The 17,381-nt window shown below is 50.6% G+C and overlaps 1 protein-coding gene across 3 annotated transcripts in view; it reads right to left on the reverse strand.

Annotated features, from left to right (window-relative positions):
• The window catches only part of TRPM4 (transient receptor potential cation channel subfamily M member 4), a 43,400-nt gene that overhangs the window by 13,868 nt on the left and 12,151 nt on the right, over positions 1–17,381 (reverse strand). For 2 of the 3 annotated variants that reach the window (XR_005531086.1, XM_039248245.1), the window contains exons 10-17: positions 15,633–15,745; positions 14,990–15,331; positions 14,705–14,839; positions 9,162–9,291; positions 8,842–8,987; positions 7,325–7,437; positions 6,878–6,955; positions 3,621–4,052 (exon numbers count right to left, since the gene is read on the reverse strand). Coding sequence is in view for 2 of the 3 variants with exons in the window: in XM_039248245.1 (XP_039104176.1) it covers positions 3,621–4,052; positions 6,878–6,955; positions 7,325–7,437; positions 8,842–8,987; positions 9,162–9,291; positions 14,705–14,839; positions 14,990–15,331; positions 15,633–15,745 (1,489 nt within the window). In the remaining variant the exon portion in view is untranslated. The remainder of the gene's footprint in view (positions 1–3,620; positions 4,053–6,877; positions 6,956–7,324; positions 7,438–8,841; positions 8,988–9,161; positions 9,292–14,704; positions 14,840–14,989; positions 15,332–15,632; positions 15,746–17,381) is intronic. The other variant, XM_039248256.1, reaches the window with a different exon arrangement.

Consider the following 17,381-nt stretch of genomic DNA (forward strand, 5'->3'; position numbering starts at 1 on the left):
AGGAAGGAAGGAAGGAAGGAAGGAAGGAAAGAAAGAAAGAAAGAAAGAAAGAAAGAAAGAAAGAAAGAAAGAAAGAAAGAAAGAAAGAAAGAAAGAAAAGAGTTCTCATCAGTTAATATCTGATTAAAACCTCCTATTATCTTGAGTAGAAAATGAAAGAGACTTTGTGGTGAGACTTCTGGCCAGATTTCTACCTCTTCCAGATTAGGAATTTGGCCTCCCTGCCTTATGAAAAGACCTCATTCGTTCAGTACATTCTGGGCCAAGAGAAGTCCGTCTTATCTCATCTGCAGCCAGCGATGGCTGAACCCCCTTTTTCTGGAACCTGATGCCACGTGTTGAAAGACCGAGGTGCAGCCGCCAACGCGATCACAGAAAGGATGGGTGGCCATATTGAAGAGGAAAAAAAAAAAGCTGGAGAAAAATACCTAAAATGTAAGGTGATCTATGTATAAAAGGATGTGTATCTATCCAGGTAACAGCACAGGAAAAAGTCAGGCAGAGTGCGGGGCGCCTGGGGGGCTCCGCTGGTTTAGCTTCCGACTCTTGATTTTGGATCAGGTCGTGATCTCACGGCTCATGAGTTTGAGTTCTGCACTGATAGCTTGGAGTCTGCTTGGGATTCTGTCTGTCTGTCTGTCTCTCAAGAATGAATAAGTGGACATTAAAACAAAAGAAAGAGCAGGCAGAATGTGCAGCGAACTCTTGCTGGAGGCCACAGATAGAAGAGTGAGGACTTTTGGAAAGACAGGAATGGGGACAGCGTCTGTCCGTCTGTCCACGCCCTTCTTGTGTTTAATCCTGTTCACTGAGGACACCTTTCTGCATTTCTTTGATAAGAGACTGTATTGCAAAGACATTCTATGTTGCTGGGAGGTGGTGTCGCATTGATAATGTGTGTGAGGACAGAGACGCACAAGCCATGCTGAGAGCACCACATGGGGTGACCTCAGGACACGAAGGAGGCACAAAGGAGGGGCCCGAGGTCTGGCGAGGATAAAGGAAGACTTGCAGAGACAGAGGCAGCAAAGCCAAGGCCTAAAGGAAGTGGAGGCATTGGCTTGGCCCAGGAGAGGGAAAAGCATTTCAAGGAGGAGGAACAGCATGTGCCAAGGCCCAAAGACAACACAATTTGTCCCCAAGGATGTGGTAACATGCCCTTGCCTTTTCCCTGGGCACCACATGGTATGTTCTGGAAACCACGGGTGATATGAGCTAACATTGCACAGTCCAGTCTTGGTGATAATAACATTTGAGGTGAATTCCTGACTATTTCTTTTTCTTTTAATGTTTATATATTTTTGAGGCAGGGGAGGGGCAGAGAGAAAGGAGGGCAGAAGATCGGAAGTGGGCTCTGCACTGCCAACAGAGAGCCCGATGCAGAGCTCGGACTCATGGGGGTAATGGGATCAAGCCCCCAGTCAGGCTCTGTACTAAGCGTGGAGCCTAAGATTCTCTCTCTCTGCCCCTCCCCCTACTCTTGCAAATGCCCCCCCCAAAACAAAACTTTTTAATTTAAAAAACAAAAATAAGGGCACCTGGGTGACTCAGTCGGTTGAGCCTCCCACTTCGGCTCAGGTCATGATCTCATGATTTGTGGGTTCGAGCTCCACGTCGGGCTCTGTGCTGACATCTGGGAGCCTGCAGCCTGCTTCGGATTCTGTGTCTCCCTCTCTCTCTGCCCCTCCCCTACTCTCTGTCTCAAAAATAAACGTTAAAAAATTTTTTTAGGGGCGCCTGGGTGGCTTAGTCGGTTAAGCGTCCGACTTTCGCTTAGGTCATGATCTCGCGGTTCGTGGGTTCGAGCCCCGCGTCGGGCTCTGTGCTGACTGCCAGCTCAGAGCCTGGAGCCTCTTTCGGTCTGTGACTCCCTCTCTCTCTGACCCTCCCCTGCTCACGCTGTCTCTCTCTCCTAGAAATAAATAAAACATAAAAAAAATTAAAAAAAAAATTTTTAATAAAAATAAAAAACTTAAAAATAAGTGTGAATCTTTTTTAATAAAAATAAAAAACTTAAAAATAAGTGTGAATCTATAAAAGTTGACCCAGGAAAACTGGAAATGAATGAAATCAAAACCACAAAGTAAAATTCACAAACACAGAACCGAGATTTGGGCAAAATTCGAAACAGACAATAACATAAGTGATGAGCCCAATATTTGTGGTACAACTTGACCCAAATAATAATTCACGAAGTTGAAGTAATTTCAGAAACTGAAAATGAAAATAACAAATTATGGGGCGCCTGGGTGGCTCAATTGGTTAAGCATCGGACTTCAGCTCAAGTCCTGATCTCACCATTCCAGAGTTCAAGCCCCACCTCTGGCTCTGTGCTGACAGCTGAGAGCCTGGAGCCTGTTTCAGATTCTGTGTCTCTGTCTGTCTGTCTGTCTGTCTCTCTCTCTGCCCCTCCCCTGCTTGTGTGCACTCTCTATCTCAAAAATACATAAACGAAAGGAAGAGAGGGAGGGAGGGAGGGAGGGAGGGAGGGGGAGAGAGAGAGAGAGAGAGAAAGAAAGAAAGAAGGAAGGAAGGAAGGAAGGAAGGAAGGAAGGAAGGAAGGAAGGAAGGAAGGAAGGAAGGAAGAAAAATAAATTAGTTTAGCTGCACTACATATAAAACTGACAGGAAGTTTGAAGAAACCGGAAAACACTTCCTTGATAAGAACTCTTCTGTCCTAGTCAAATTCTGATTCCAATTTTGTAACTGCACAGATTAAAAATATTTAGGATCAAGGTCAAAGCCCCCCTTCCCGGTGAGGAGGGAACTGTTAGCTGCTTGGAGGGGCCGCAGCCCGGATGAAGAAAAGATTAAAGAAAAGGCGGCACCCGGGCGCCTGGGGGCTTCCGTCGGTTAAGCGTCAGGCTTTGGCTCACGTCGTGATCTCACAGTTTGTGAGTTCGAGCCCCAAGTCGGTCTCATATGGGGCTCTGTGCTGACAGCTCGGAGCCTGCAGCCTGCTTCAGATTCTGGGTCTCCCTCTCTCCTGCCCCTCCCCCAGTTGGCTCTGTCATTCTCTCTCTCAAAGAAAAATAAACATTAAAATTTAAAAAAAGAAAAAGAAATAAGGGCACAGGCCAACAGAGATGGGGGCGCCCAGATGGTCCAGGGCCCTCAGTACCAAGCGCAGGGATGCTGGGCAGCCACAGGTCAGCTCTGGGAGTAGAAGACCCTTGTGCGCCCATTGGGGATGGACTGGGGGGAAGAGGGGAGTCCATGAGGCTGGGGCGAGGGGGCGGGAGGGAGAGCCTATAGAGAGAGGCTGGGGGGGGGTACAGGAAGACAGAGGAGGGGATAAGGTGAGGGTGGCGCTGGCGCCCCCCAGGTGTCTGGGGCGGAGGCTCCGTTCCGCCCAGCTCATGCCGCAGCTGCGGGCCAGGTTGGGGGACTAGAAAAAGGCCCGGCCGCCTGCAGATCTAGAACGGCGCCTGCAGATCTAGAACGGGGGCAGCCACCGTGCGGTTCCGCCCCCACCCCCGCACGCGCAAACGGCTGGCGGCCCGCGGTTACTCGGTGCCTTGCAGGGGGAAGGGAATCTTGCTTGCTTTCCGAGAGAAAGCGGGTTGGCCCCGGCGCGGCGCGCGTCACACGGTCACGGGGACAATCACGGGGACACTCACCGGCAGCCCACGCCCAGGAGGAAGCAGGTGAGGGCCACGAGGTCGCACTGATTCCAGGCGTCGGCGAGGTAGAGGTGCAGCCGGTGGCGCAGCGGGGCGCGGCGGTGCCCCGGGCCGGGCCCCCCGGTGGCCAGGCTGCCCCAGCCGCCGCCCAGGCCCTGGCGGAACTCCTCGCAGAGCAGGGTGAAGGCCCAAAAGTAGAGCAGCAGCTCCGCGGCGCCGGGCGGCTCGGGCCGGAAGTCGATGAGCAGCACGTGGGCGAAGAGCAGCAGGAAGAGGAGGTAACTGACCACGTTGCCCAGGAAGGCGGTCACCGGCGCCCCCCAGAACTGGAGCCAGCGGCGCAGGCGTGGGGGGCAGCGCCCGCAGCAGCCCCTGCGTCTGGGCTGCCTCAGCGTCCCCACGGGGGTCTGCTCTGGGGGCTCTGCGAGCCTGCGGCGGGGGTGGGGGGGGAGGGGGGGGAAGGGAAGAGGGTTCAGCCTGACCTCTGAACCCCCCTTCCCCAGCCTCAAGACCTCTCACCTTTCCCACCTGACGTCTAAGCCTGCGGGACCTGAAACCAAGTCGGCTGTCTGCCATCCCCTTGGCTTTTGACCCCTGACCTCTAACCCCTGACCTCTGAAATCTACCATCAAGACTGCTGACTTTCTACCTCTGACCCGTGTCTGACTGCTGATTCCAAGTCCCTCTTCCTTCACCTTCACAACCTCTGACTACTATACCTGACGTTGGACCATCTACCTGACCTCTGACCCCCCCCCGCACTTTCGTGATCTCAGGGCCCCAGGGTTGACAGCGCTGTCCCTGAACATTAACTCCTGACCCACAAATTCTGATGTCAGACTGTCCAGTGTTCCCCAGATCCGACCTCGGACCATACAGCCGGATTCTGACCTTCTTGGTCCACTCCTATCTCTGACCCTTCTCGTCCAAGTCCCAATTTCAGCCTGACTCTTAATTCCAACCTCATCTCAAAAATGCCAAAATAGGGGCGCCAGGGGGGCTCAGTCAGTGAAGCTTTCAGCTCAGGTCATGATCTCATGGTTTGTGAGTTCCAGCCCATCGCTGGGTTCTGTGCTGACAGCTTGGAGCCTGCGTGGGATTCTCTCCCTCCCTCTCTCTCAAAAGAAATGAATAAACTTTATTTTTTAAAAAGCCAAAATGAATAATACCAATTAATAATAAACTCAAAAAGCTAACAGGAAAATTAAATTGGCTTGGAGAGGCGTCTTCTTTTTAAAAACCAAGCAGAGGGGCGCCTGGGTGGTACAGCGAGCCTCTGACTTCGGCTCAGGTCATGATCTCGCAGTTTGTGGGTTCGAGCCTGTGCTGACAGCTCAGAGCCTGGGGCCTACTTCATGTTCTGTGTCTCCCTCTCTCTCTGGCCCTCCCCCAGTCATGCTGTCTCTCTCTCAAAAATAAACATTTAAAAAACTATATATATATATATATATACACACACACACACATATATATACACACATATATATACACACACACACACATATATATACACACACACATACATATATGTAAACCAAGCATAGAGATAATAGCCTCAGAGTGGAAATAACTCGAAGGTCCGTCTGCTTAGCCACAGATAAATAAATGTGGTCTAGCAATACAACAGAATATTCTTTAGCGATAAAAAGGAATGGAGCACTGACACATGCCACAACGTGGAGAAATCTTGAAAACGTGATGCGAAGTTAATGAAGCCGATCACAAAAGACCATATAGCATATGAGCCCATTTATACACAACATTAGGAACAGGGAGATTCAGAGATGCAGAAAGCCAATCATTGGCCGCCCAGGGCTGGGGGGGAGGGACGCATGGGGAGTGACTGGTAACGGTATAGGGGTTCTTGTGACAACAATGTCTTCAGATTCACTGCAGTGACAACTGTACAATTCTGTGAAGATACTAAAAACCACAGAAATGTCACACCTTCGGTGGGTGAACCGAATGCAAATTTTGTCTCAGCAAAAGCTGGTCTCAAGGAAGCAGGAGGAGGGGGCGCCTGGGTGGCTCAATCGGTTAAGCATCAAACTTCGGCTCAGGTCATGATCTCAGGTCATGATCTCACGGTTCATGGGTTCAAGCCCCATGTCAGGCTCTGTGCTGGCAGCTGACAGCCTGGAGCCTGCTTCAGATTCTGTGTCTCCCTCTCTCTCTCTCTGCTCCCACTCATGCTCTGTCTCTCTCTCTCTCTCTTAAAAATAAATAAACATTAAAAAATATTTTTTAAGTGGAGACAGAGGGTACAAAGATGAATATAAATGCAGGCCTCTTCCTCCATTTCTCTATTACCAGAGGTTTAGACTCTTATGCCTGTACACATCGTTCAACAAAATAAGTGATAAATGGATTAATAACAGCAGTAGCAAAAATGATCTCTGTTAACTGAGCACTTACTATGTGCTGGACACTATGATGTGTTTGATACATTATCTCTGTGAGGACCCCAGCTGCTCCACCAGGCAATGCAGCACGCCGCATTCTTCTCTTTTTTTAATGTTTATTTATTTTTGAAGGAGAGAGAGAGAGACAGAGGACCAGCAGGGGAGGGGCAGAGAGAGAGAGAATTCTAAGCAGGCTCCACACTGTCAGCACAGAGCCAGATATGGGACTTGATCTCATAAACCATGAGATCATGACCTGAGACGAAATCAAGAGTCAGCCGCTTAACCAACCGAGCCCCTCACCCCCACCCTGGCGCCCCTAGGATTTTTTCCTAACCGCACTGCCCAACCCAAGCTGACAAAGGTACAACCTTCAATCCACCTTCATTTAACAGAAAAGAAAACCAGGGCTTGGGGTGAAGTCACTTCCAAAGTCAAAGTCAAGATTTGAACCCAGGTCTGCTTGACATACAGCCAAGTCCCTGAGCATCTCCACTCTGTGGCATTATCAGAAGTTGGTGGACCATTTGCTTAGGCCCGGGTACCATAGCCCAGAGCTCAAGAGCCAAGGCCCTGGGGTCAGAAGAAAAAAAAAAAGATGAAGAATCCCTAAATGAACCAAATCCACCTGATTCCACTTGCTACATGGAGATGGAAGTATGTGTAGCATGAAGCCACCTCCTTGGCGGCAGGACCAGACCCTGACGCAGGCCAAGCTTGGCACTGGGGACCTTCGATGCCTTCAAGAAGCCAAGACCCCCAGGAGCTTCGCCTCTGCCCTCCGGCTTTGCTCCCCGTTGCCTGGGGCTGCCCAGGGGGCCCCAACTCACACGGAGCTGGGGCTTCACTCACCCAGCAGGGCCTTCCCCGTTCACGCCGCAATCCATGTCAAATGCCATGTCCTTCGGGATGGACTCCTCCTCTGACCTCCTGGCGTCGAGGAGAAGGAGGAGTGAGAGACCAGATGGGGCGAGTGGAGGAGGAATTCTCCAGAGACAGACCCAAACTTCTTCACCCAGAGACACTGGCAGGGAGACAGCGAGTCGCCTTCCTAGAGTCACCCCATAGGGACCTTCGCCCAGAGCCACAGCCAGGGGGCAGAGGAAGCCTCCCCAGAGACGCTGCAGAGGACCCCCCAGAAGCTCGCCTCCCAGACACACCCCCAGTCTTGGGGAGGGAAAGAGAGCAAACAGGGAGGGGGAAGCCCTGGACAGGCCAAGGAGGAAGGCAGCCAGATGTGAGCAGGAAAGAGGAACTGAGCACACCCCCACCTGCCAGTCTAACCCCCAGGGGACTGACCTGAAGGTGATGAGGTTGGTGTAGATGAGTGGGGGGCAAAAGAAGGCGAGAACCAGGGCCCAGATGGGAGTGGTGCTGTCCATCTCCCCCCACCACTTCTGTGTCAGCAGAGACTGTGGGGGTGTGAGGAGGGTTAGGAGCCTGAGTCTTCCCACAGCCCCTTGCCAACGACCCGGGGGAAGAAATGGGCTACAGCTACAGCACACAGAGCAGGCGCTCAATACGGTGACCTAACTATTGGGGGGGGGGGGGCGACAGGGGCCAAAGGTGAACATTAGCTGTCCCAGGTCTTAGGGGGTAGAGTGACTCAGCCAACACCTATTTAACACAATACACTAGATACCAGGGTAAGCATTTTACATAGATGAGATCACTGAACCCTCACCACACCCCCAGGTGAACAGCTACTAGTATTTTCTCCCTTTTCACACATGGGGCACAGGGAGGTTAAGGAAGAGGCCCAAGCTGGAACTCATGAGTTTGACCCCTATTCAAAGCAAAGGACTCTGGGTAACTACTTGAAATGCCAAATTATTCTACCAGGGGAGGACAGGACTTCCGGTTGGGGTAAGCAGGCTTCTGGTACTGAGGGTGGACTCTCTGATCCCCTGTCAGATTTTTTAAGTAAGCTTTATACCCAACCGTGGGGCTTGAACTTACCACCCTGAGAGCAAGAGTCACTGAGGCAGCCAGGTGCCCCACCCCTGTTCAGATTTAGATGAAGGATATTGAGAAAGCTTTAAAATGTCAGGGTGGGGGGGTACCACGGTTAAGTGTCCGACTTCGGCTTAGGTCATGATCTCAGGGTTCGTGGGTTCAAGCCACGCATCGGGCTCTGTGCTGACAGCCAGCTCAAGAGCCTGGAGTCAGCTTTGGATTCTGTGTCTCCCTCTCTGTGCTCCTCCCCTGCTTGCACTCTCTCTCTCTCTCAAAAATAAATAAGTGTTAAAAAAATTTTTTTTTAAATGTCAGGGTGGGCAGAATGGGAGAGACCGTGAGCCAAGCAGGGCTTCCCGAGGGAGCGGACTTCCTGTGGGAAGAGCGGGATCCCTAAGCCAGAGTTTATCTATGTCCGAAACACTAGGTAACTGTCCAGCGACGTCATTCTAATTGTTGAGACGGGGAACTGAGGACCTCTTACAGGAAGGGGGAAGGACTTCCCGTGAGTGAGGCAGGGTTTCCTTTGGGAAGAGTGTGACTTCCTGTGGGAGGGGGAGGGACTTCCTGTGTACCACCCAGGACTTCCTAGTCACCCGGAATCTCCCTATCCGGAAGAGAACTTTTCAGGAGGGTGGGCTTTGCTGTGGGAAGGCTGGCTTTCCCGTGGCAGGGGTGGGGCTTCTTAAGGGAAGAGCAGCTCTTCAGGGAGAGGCCTGAGAACTTCCGGGAGGATGGGCGGTCTCCCAGAGGGAGGCCGGTCAAGTCCATTCACTGCCCACAACGGCGGGGGCTTATCCTCCGCATGACCCAAAGTCCGGGCGGGACCCGTTTGGGACGAGGGCACCGCAGATGCTCACCTGGACCCCATCCTGCGCAAAGAAGGCACGGGCGTCAGCCTGCATGGCCAGCTGCAGGCACGTGGCATCCCCCCAGAGTGGGCAGCGACGGAGTAGTAGGCGGGCAGCCCGTTTCTCGCTGCTGCGATAGCACTCCCCAAAAAGGTCTGGGGGCGGAAGACTCCCGTGAGGGAAGAGAAGGGGAGAGGAGGTAAAGTGCAGGGAAGGACTGGGGGACCGAAGGGGAAGGTGCAGGGTCGTGGCAGGTGGGCTAGGGAGATGCATCGCCCCCATCCCGGCAGCTCCCTGCACCCACCCCCACGCACGCCTGCCTTACGCACCAACACCCAGACCCTCAAACTTGGCCGCTAGGTCCTTCCTCCGCGCTGCCTCCTCCGCCTCAGACTCCAGGCGTGCCAGCACTCGGAGCAGCAAACAGGCCCCAAGAGCCGAGGCCACGGCATTGGAGCTCTGGAGCGAAAGAGAGGGGGGTCATGGATAGGGTCAGAGTTAATTTTTTTAATGTTTTCTTTATTATTTTTGAGAGAAAGGGAGCATGAGCAGGGGAGGGGCAGAGAGAGAGGGAGACGCAGGATCTGAAGCAGGCTCCAGGCTCTGAGCTGTCAGCACAGAGCCCGACGTGGGGCTTGAACCCACAAACCATGAGATCATGACCTGAGCCGAAGTCAGATGCTTAACCGACTGAGCCACCCAGGCGCCCCACAAAGGGTCCAAATTTAGAGTGAGGTTCACAGAAGGTGGTAGAGGGGAAGCCTGTGATCAAGGGAAAGGACAGAGCCAGAAGTGAGAAATTAACCAGGGCCATTAGAGGCCAAGGATGAAGCAGGTGTAAACGTCATCATCAGGTGAAAATGTCAAAAGTCAGGAAGTTCAAGGGCGCATGGGTGGGTCAGTCGGTTAAGCATCTGACTTTTGATTTAGGCTCAGGTCATGATCTCACACTTGGTGAGATCAAGCCCTGCATCGGGCTCTGTGCTGACAGCACAGAGCCTGCTTGGGATTCTCTCTCTCCCTCTTTCTCTCTGCTGGTTCTCTGGTTCTCTCTCTCTCTCTCAAAATAAATACACTTAAGAAAAAAAAATCAGATAGTTCAGGGACTGGTGCTGGGCTAGAGTTACAATGACCTCAGAGGTTATAAACAGGTCAAGAAGCCATGGGAGACGTCCCGAAAATGGTAGAGTAGGGAATTTCAAAACTCTGTCTCTAATGAACTTTCTCAGAGTTCCGGAACCAAATATAAAACTGACAGCAAATAGGAGAAAGTTCAATGAAGAAAGAAAACACCAAGTTTCAGTGAAAGAGCGCTGTGACATTGTAACAACCACTGTCAACTCCCCCAGCTCAAGGGCAGCCAGGAAGGCAACAGGCCACATTCCTGGTGCGAGCTTTTGGTAACAGAGGGAGCGAGTCAGATCTTAACCTTAAATAACTGTGGATGTGTGTGTGTGGATTTAGCTGGTGGCTGTCTGAGGGAACAGCTCAAGGACCCGCCTTTGTCTCCCAACCAGACACCCAAGTGGTGTCTGAAAGCATTTAAAGACAAATAAATTAGCGTCAGCTCCCCGAGACAAAGAATAACAGTCCAGGCAAATAAAAGATCTACTGGGGAGGGAAGCGGCTGGGGAAGGAGATACTTGAAAGGAATGGGGGTGGGGTGGGCGCCTGGGTGGCTCAGTCAGTTGGACAGCCGACTTCAGCTCAGGTCATGATCTCACGGTTCGTGGGTTCGAGCCCTGTGTCCCGCATCGGGCTCTGTGCTGACAGCTAGCTCAGAACCTGGAGCCTGTTTCAGATTCTGTGTTTCTCTCTCTCTGACCCTCCCCTGCTCATGCTGTCTCTCTCTCAGAAATAAATAAAAATGTTAAAAAAAAATTTTTTTAAAGGAATAAGGGGTTTGAGAAGTTCCTACAAGTATCAGGTAATCTAGAAGGTTACATGCATGACCAAGACTGGGTGCAGGCTCAGGAGAGATTAGAGAAAACCCTCGTTTTCACCTCTTGCTGACCTTTTGTCTCAACAAAAGCAGGAAGTGAAAGCTAAGGCAAAATTGTAAATGGCCTACGAGTGTTGAAAGACAGCTGGGGGGCTCAGTCAGTTGAGCATCTGATTCTTGGTTTAGGCTCAGGTCATGATCTCAGGGTTTCTGAGTTCGAGTCCCACTTCGGACTCTGCGCTGATGGCGTGGAGCCTGTTTGGGAATCACTCCCTCTATCTCTGCCCCTCCCCTACTCTCTGTCTCTCTTTCTCTCTCAAAAATAAACATTTAAAAAAATTTTTTTAAAGAAAAAGCTCAATACAGAGCCAATCTTCAAAGCATGAGTGTTTGGCCCCATGCCCTCACCCCTAACCCCCCTCCCACCCCACACCCCCGCAGCCTGGGCATTTAAGGAATTCTCAGTCAAGGCACTAGCTGGCCACTAACCTAACAGAACAGGGACTTCAGGGGCCAAGGAATAAAGACTTTACAAAAAGAGCTTAAAAAAATCACTAAAACACCACCACCAACAACAACACAACAAACAGTAACACATCTGGGAGGAAGGCGATAAGCTGATTTCCAGAGAGGCCACAATAGTATTATTCAAAATCTCCAGTTAAAAACAAAACAAAACTATGAGGCAGGCAAAGAAACAAGGAAGTATGGCACATTCTCAGGAAAAAAGAAAGCAATAGAAACTCTCCCTACAGAAGCTAAGACACCAGACTTACTAGACAAAGGCTTTAAATTAATTGCCTTAACTGTGCTCAAAGAGCTAAAGGCAATGGACAAAAACTCAAGAAAGGCTGAAGAAGGATGTCTTACCAAACAGAGAATAGGAATGAAAAGACAGAAATTACAAAAAAAAAAAAAAAAGAAGAAGGAGGAGGAGGAGGAGGGGGGGGAGGAGGAGGAGGAGGAGGAGGAGGAAGAAGGAAGTAGAAATTCTGGAGCTAGAAAGTACAATACCTGAAATGAAAAATTTCACTAGAAGGGCTCAACAGGAGCTCTGAGGAAGCAGAAGAAAGAATGCATGAACTTGAAGACAGATCAATTGAAATGATCCAGTTTCGGGTGCAGAAAGAAACAAGAATAAAAGAAACATAAACAGAACCTAAAAGACCTGTGGGACACCATCGACCATACCAATATATGCATAACAGGAGCCCCAAAGGGAGAGGACAGTGAGAAATGGCTAGAAAGAATATTTCAAGATATAATGGAGTAAAACTCCCCAAAGTCGGATGAAAGACATGAATCTGTACATACAAGAGCAAGGAACTCTACGTAGGATAAATTCAAAGAGATTCCCATTGAAAAACATTTATAATCAAATTGTCAAAAGCCAAAACCAGACACTCTTTTTAAAATCAGCGAAGAAGTGACTCATTGCACACAAGGAATCTCAATAAGACTAACATGTAGGATTAAATAGTTACAGCACATATAATTACAAAGCCATAAAACCCTCAGAAGATAACACAGGGATAAACCTTCATGACCTCGGATTTGGTGACGGTCACTTAGATATGACACCAAAAGCACAAACAAAGAAAAAAGACAAATTGGACTTAATCAAAATTTAAAACTTTTGTGAATCAAAGGAAGCTATCAACAGAATGAAAAGGCAACCCACAGCCAGCAAGAAAATATCTGCAATTCATATGCCTGATAAGGGATTGATATCCAGAGCATATAAAGAACTCGTACAATTCAACAACAGTAACAACAATAACAAAAGACAAATAAACCGAGTTATAAAATGGACAAAGGACTTGAATAGACATTTCTCCAAGGATAGACAGATGGTCAATAAACCCATGAAAAGATGCTCAATGTCACAAATCATTAAGGAAACACAAATCAAAACTACAATCGGATGGTAATTATAAAAAACAAACAAAACACAGAAAATAACAAGCGTTAGTGGAGATGTAGAGAAATTGGAACAAAATGGAATGTAAAATGGTGCAGCCACTATGGCAAATAGTATGGCGGCTCTTCAAAAAATTGAACCTAGAATTACTACCTGACCAGCAATTGCAGTCCTCAGTATGTACTCAAAACAAGTGAAAGCAGAGACTCAAACAGATATTTCTACACCAGTGTTCATAGCTCTATTATTCACAATAGCCAAAAAAAGTCAAAACAACCCATCTGACCATCAAGAGATGAATGGACAGGGGCCCCTGGGTGCCTCAGTTGGTTAAGCATCCAACTTCCACTCAGGTCATGATCTCGCGGTTCGTGGGTTCGAGCCCAAGTCGGGCTCTGTGCTGACAGCTAGCTCAGAGCCTGGAGCCTGCTTCGGATTCTGTGTCTCCCTCTCTCTCTGACCCTCCCCTGCTCATGCTGCCTGTCTCTCTCTCTCTCTCTCTCTCTCTCTCTCTCAGAGATAAATAAAACATTTAAAAATTTTTTTAAAAAAAGAGATAAATGGATAAACAAAATGTGGCGTATCCATGCAATGGAATATTACTCAGTTGCAAAATGGAATGAAGTACAGATATGCACTCAAAAACACTATACGAAGCACAGGAAGTCAAATGTAAAAAGCCACATCTGAGATGAGTCCATTTCTCTAAAGTGTCCAGAATGGGCAAGTTCATAGAGACCCAGAGCAAATGAGTCACTGCCAAGGGCTGGTGGAGGAAAGAATGGGAAGTGAGTACTAAATGGGTATAGGGTTTCCTTTTTTTTTTTTAATGTAATTTTATTTATTTTTTAAGAGAGAGAGCGAGAGCAGGGGAGGGGCAGAGAGAGAGGGAGATACAGAATCCAAAGACAGGCTCCAGGTTCTGAGCTAGCTGTCAGCACAGAGTGCGCTGCGGGACTCGAACCCACAAACCATGAGATCAAGACCTGAGCTGAAGTCGGAGGCTTACCGGACTGAGCCACCCAGGCGTCCCGGGGTTTCCTTTTGGGATGAGGAAAATGTCCTGGATCTAGAGGTTTCTGTGAGCATACTAAAGACTACTGAATTGTACCATTTTATTTATCCCAACGGTGAATTTTATGACTTTTATTTAAATGAAAAACAAAATCGAGGGGCCACTGGGTGGCTCAGTCGGTTAAGTGTCTGACTTCAGCTCAGGCCATGATCTTGCGGTTTGTGAGTGAGCCCCGCGTCGGGCTCTGTGCTGACTGCTTATTAGCCTGGAGCCTGCTTCGGATTCTGTGTCTCCCTCTCTCTCCGCCCAGCCCCCACTTGTGCTCTGTCTCTGTCTCAAAAATAAATATTTTTTTAAAAATTTTAATTCTAACCCATGACCAGATGGGCTGAAAACAACCCCAAGGCTGAAGAAGTCCTGTTAAGATATTTCCGTGGTATAAAAATAGGCTCAATCTTAGATTGTATTCAAACCCTATGACTTTTTTTTTTCTTTTTAACTTCTCCAACTTCTCAAACGTGTCCCAACATCTCCATCCCACCTGTTTTAGTCCAGGGCCTCATCTTGGCTGCCTGGAGGCCTCCAGATTTACCTTCTTAGCTGGTGTCCTTGCCTCGCGCTTTGTCCCCTTCTACTTTGCCACTACTACGATGCATCTACATTTGCAACTGTAACTATGTTTGCCTGGCTCCCCATCAGCTACCAGATAACCGCTTAACTTCCTCTTAGAGGGAACCATTCTGAAGAATGAGATGGAGTCTCATGTATGAACAAGGGAAAATGCCCAATATATATTGCTAACGGAAACAAGTTACGAGAAATGCGTGATATTGGGGGGTGGGGGCGGGTGGAGAAGCAGCAGATGGAGTCATAGATCAGGAATGGGCCAGGGATGGGGGCCGGGGTGACGTCAGGGGTCAGGCACTGGGGTCCAGTAGAAATAAAGAACAGGGACGCAAAGGAAAGGAGACTCAGAGATCAAGTCGGCACTCACCATCTCCCAGAAGTACAGGGCCATCTGAGCCCTGTTCAGTAGCAGCGCCCAGAGGAGCAGGTCGCTCCAGGGCGCCTGCCCGAGGACGGCGTCCAGCGTGAGTTCAGAGGGGGCCTTGTCCGTCAGCAGGCACTTCTGCAGGCGAGGGAGACGTGGTGAGGGCTGGCCCTCCCTGACTCCGCCCCCGCCCTCGGCTCCGCCCCCGCTCGGGCACACCCTCCCCCGGCCCCGCCCCCAGGTCCTTCGGCGCCTCCCCCGCGCAGCCTCGCCCGGCTGAGTCCTTACGCTCTCCTGGCCGCCTTGACCCCGCTGGGGATCCACGACGCCCCCGGCGCTGTACCTCGGCGCGCACGTCTCCCCCAGCAGCATCCGCAGCACCTGCCCCACGTCAGGGGGTCGGGGCTCCGCAGAGGGTTTAGATGCTGGGGTTTTGGTGCCTGCGCCGTGGGACGCCTGGTCCAAAAGGCTGCGGATGAGCGAGTTGGGGGGCGCTGCGCTGTAAAGCTGGGTCAGGCGCGTCGAGGTCAGGAAGTGGCCCACGCTAAGGCCGTGGGAGATGAGCAAACGCACGAACTCGGGCCGGTCGTTCAGGAGGGCGTCCATGAGGGAGGCTTCCAGGTGGAAAGACTATCAAGGGGAGGATTGACGGGGTAAGAGAGGAGCACAGAGACAGAAAGCCGGCTGGGGGCAGGCGTTAAGGACAAGACATGGGGGTACAGAGCCTCGAGCGCAGAACGGGTAGGTGGGTGGATGAATGGATGGACGGGTGGGGGTAGTGGAACCAAGATGGGAACAGATGGACAATTAAGAGAAGGCTGGACAGGCCATAATGCAAGGGCGAGCCGGATGCGGAAGAAGTCAGGGAGGGGGGAGAGAGCATCCCCCTTGTCAGGACCCACAGCCCGTCCACCCCTCCCCGCCCCCTCACCCGCCACTCAATGTCCCCCCGGAAGAGTTCACTCTGGGCAATGTCCACGCGGTTCCAAGCCACAGCCAAACGCAACTCGTCCAGGTAAGCTGAGGCTTCAGAGCTCCCACAGGCTGAAAGAGGGCGGGAGGGGGGCAAGAAATGGGCGTGTAGGAACTTCAGATGCACGTCTGTTTTGCTTCTGGGGGGGATACCTGACATTTAAATCCCGTCTAAAGGGGATGTTGTTGGGTAGAGTCTGGGATCTTTAAGAAGTCAGGCTATTGCAAGCATGAGGTCAAGGGCAAGCAGGCCAGAGTCCTCAAGAAGAAGGAAAGGAAATCACTTATCCATTTAACATTCATTGAGGTAGATTGTGGACCAGGCTGTGGGCTGGGCGGGATAGAGAAAGTGGATACAGCCTCTACCCTGAAGGAGATCATTCCAGAAAAACGTGTCCGGGAACCCCAAAACTATCCTCAGAGGGACTGGCGAGGGGAGGCTACACTCCCGGAGGTGCGGGGCGATCCAAGGGGGCCTCTTAGAGGGTGGGCACTGAGGTAGGGCTTTTGAGAGACAGGCAGGACTGGGGCGTATGTATCTAAGATGAGGAAAGCAACGTCAAGGCAGCGGGGCGCAGCCCAAGCAAAGGTCTGGGTGCAGGAAAACACAGGATGTGATGGCAAAAGTGAGTCACTCTGATTTCCTGAAACTTAAAGGTATTTGTGTGAAGAAAGACAAGAAAAATGATCAGCAGAAAATGGGATTGGGAAAAAAAAAAATCCCAACATGGGAGGGGCTCCGGAAGACCCTGGCGACCATTGGGGAAAACAAAACAAAACAAAGACGAGCAACACTTTGATCTAACCATTCATGGCTCCAAACAGCTGTGGTCGCAGGAACCTGAAAAGTGAGGCACCCCGTGGTTTCAAGAAGTCAAGCGAGTCTAGACACCACCGGGCCTCAGAGCCCTGTGCCACAGGGTTAGTTTTTCCTTTTCTCTCTACTTGCTCCACACCGGTTTCCAAGACGCAGGAGGGACTTTCATCACATTTTCTTGTTCCAAAAATGGGTATGGTGAAAGGAGGTAATCTAGTGGAGGGCCAATTAGCAATGGGCTCGGAGGCAGGCAGACCTGGGATCCAATCCCAGCTCTGCTGATACCAACTGAGTGTCTCCTCGGGAAAGCCAATGGAGCTTGGGAGCCTCAGTTTCCTCATCTATAAAATGGGAATAATACTGGTACCCACTTTGGGGACACCTGGGTGACTCAGCTGGTTAAGCCTCTGACTTTGGCTCAGGTTATGATCTCACGGTTTGTGAGTTCAGGCCCAGCATCTGGCTCACTGCTGTCAGCACACAGCCAGCTTCAGATCCTCTGAGACCCTCTCTCTCTGCCCCTTCCCTGCTTACTCTGTCTCTCTCTCTCAAAAATAAACATTTAAAGAGGGGGAGGGGGCACCTGGGTGGCTCAGTCAGTTAAGAGTTTGACTTTGGCTCAGGTCATGGTCTCACAGTTTGTGGGTTCAAGCCCTGTGTCGGGCTCTGTGCTGAAGGCTCAGAGCTTGGAGCCTGCTTCAGATTCTATGGGTCCTTATCTCTCTCTCCCTCTCTCTCGCGTGTGTGCACACTCTCTCTCAAAAATAAATAAACATTAATGGGGCGCCTGGGTGGCTCAGTCAGTTAAGCATCTGACTTCAACTCAGGTCATGATCTCATGGTTCGTGGGTTTGAGCCCTATGTCGGGCTCTGTGCTGACAGCTCAGAGCC

Source organism: Hyaena hyaena, unplaced genomic scaffold (genome assembly GCF_003009895.1).
Source record: "Hyaena hyaena isolate Hyena2069 unplaced genomic scaffold, ASM300989v1 scaffold_9, whole genome shotgun sequence".
Taxonomy (NCBI): domain Eukaryota; kingdom Metazoa; phylum Chordata; class Mammalia; order Carnivora; family Hyaenidae; genus Hyaena; species Hyaena hyaena.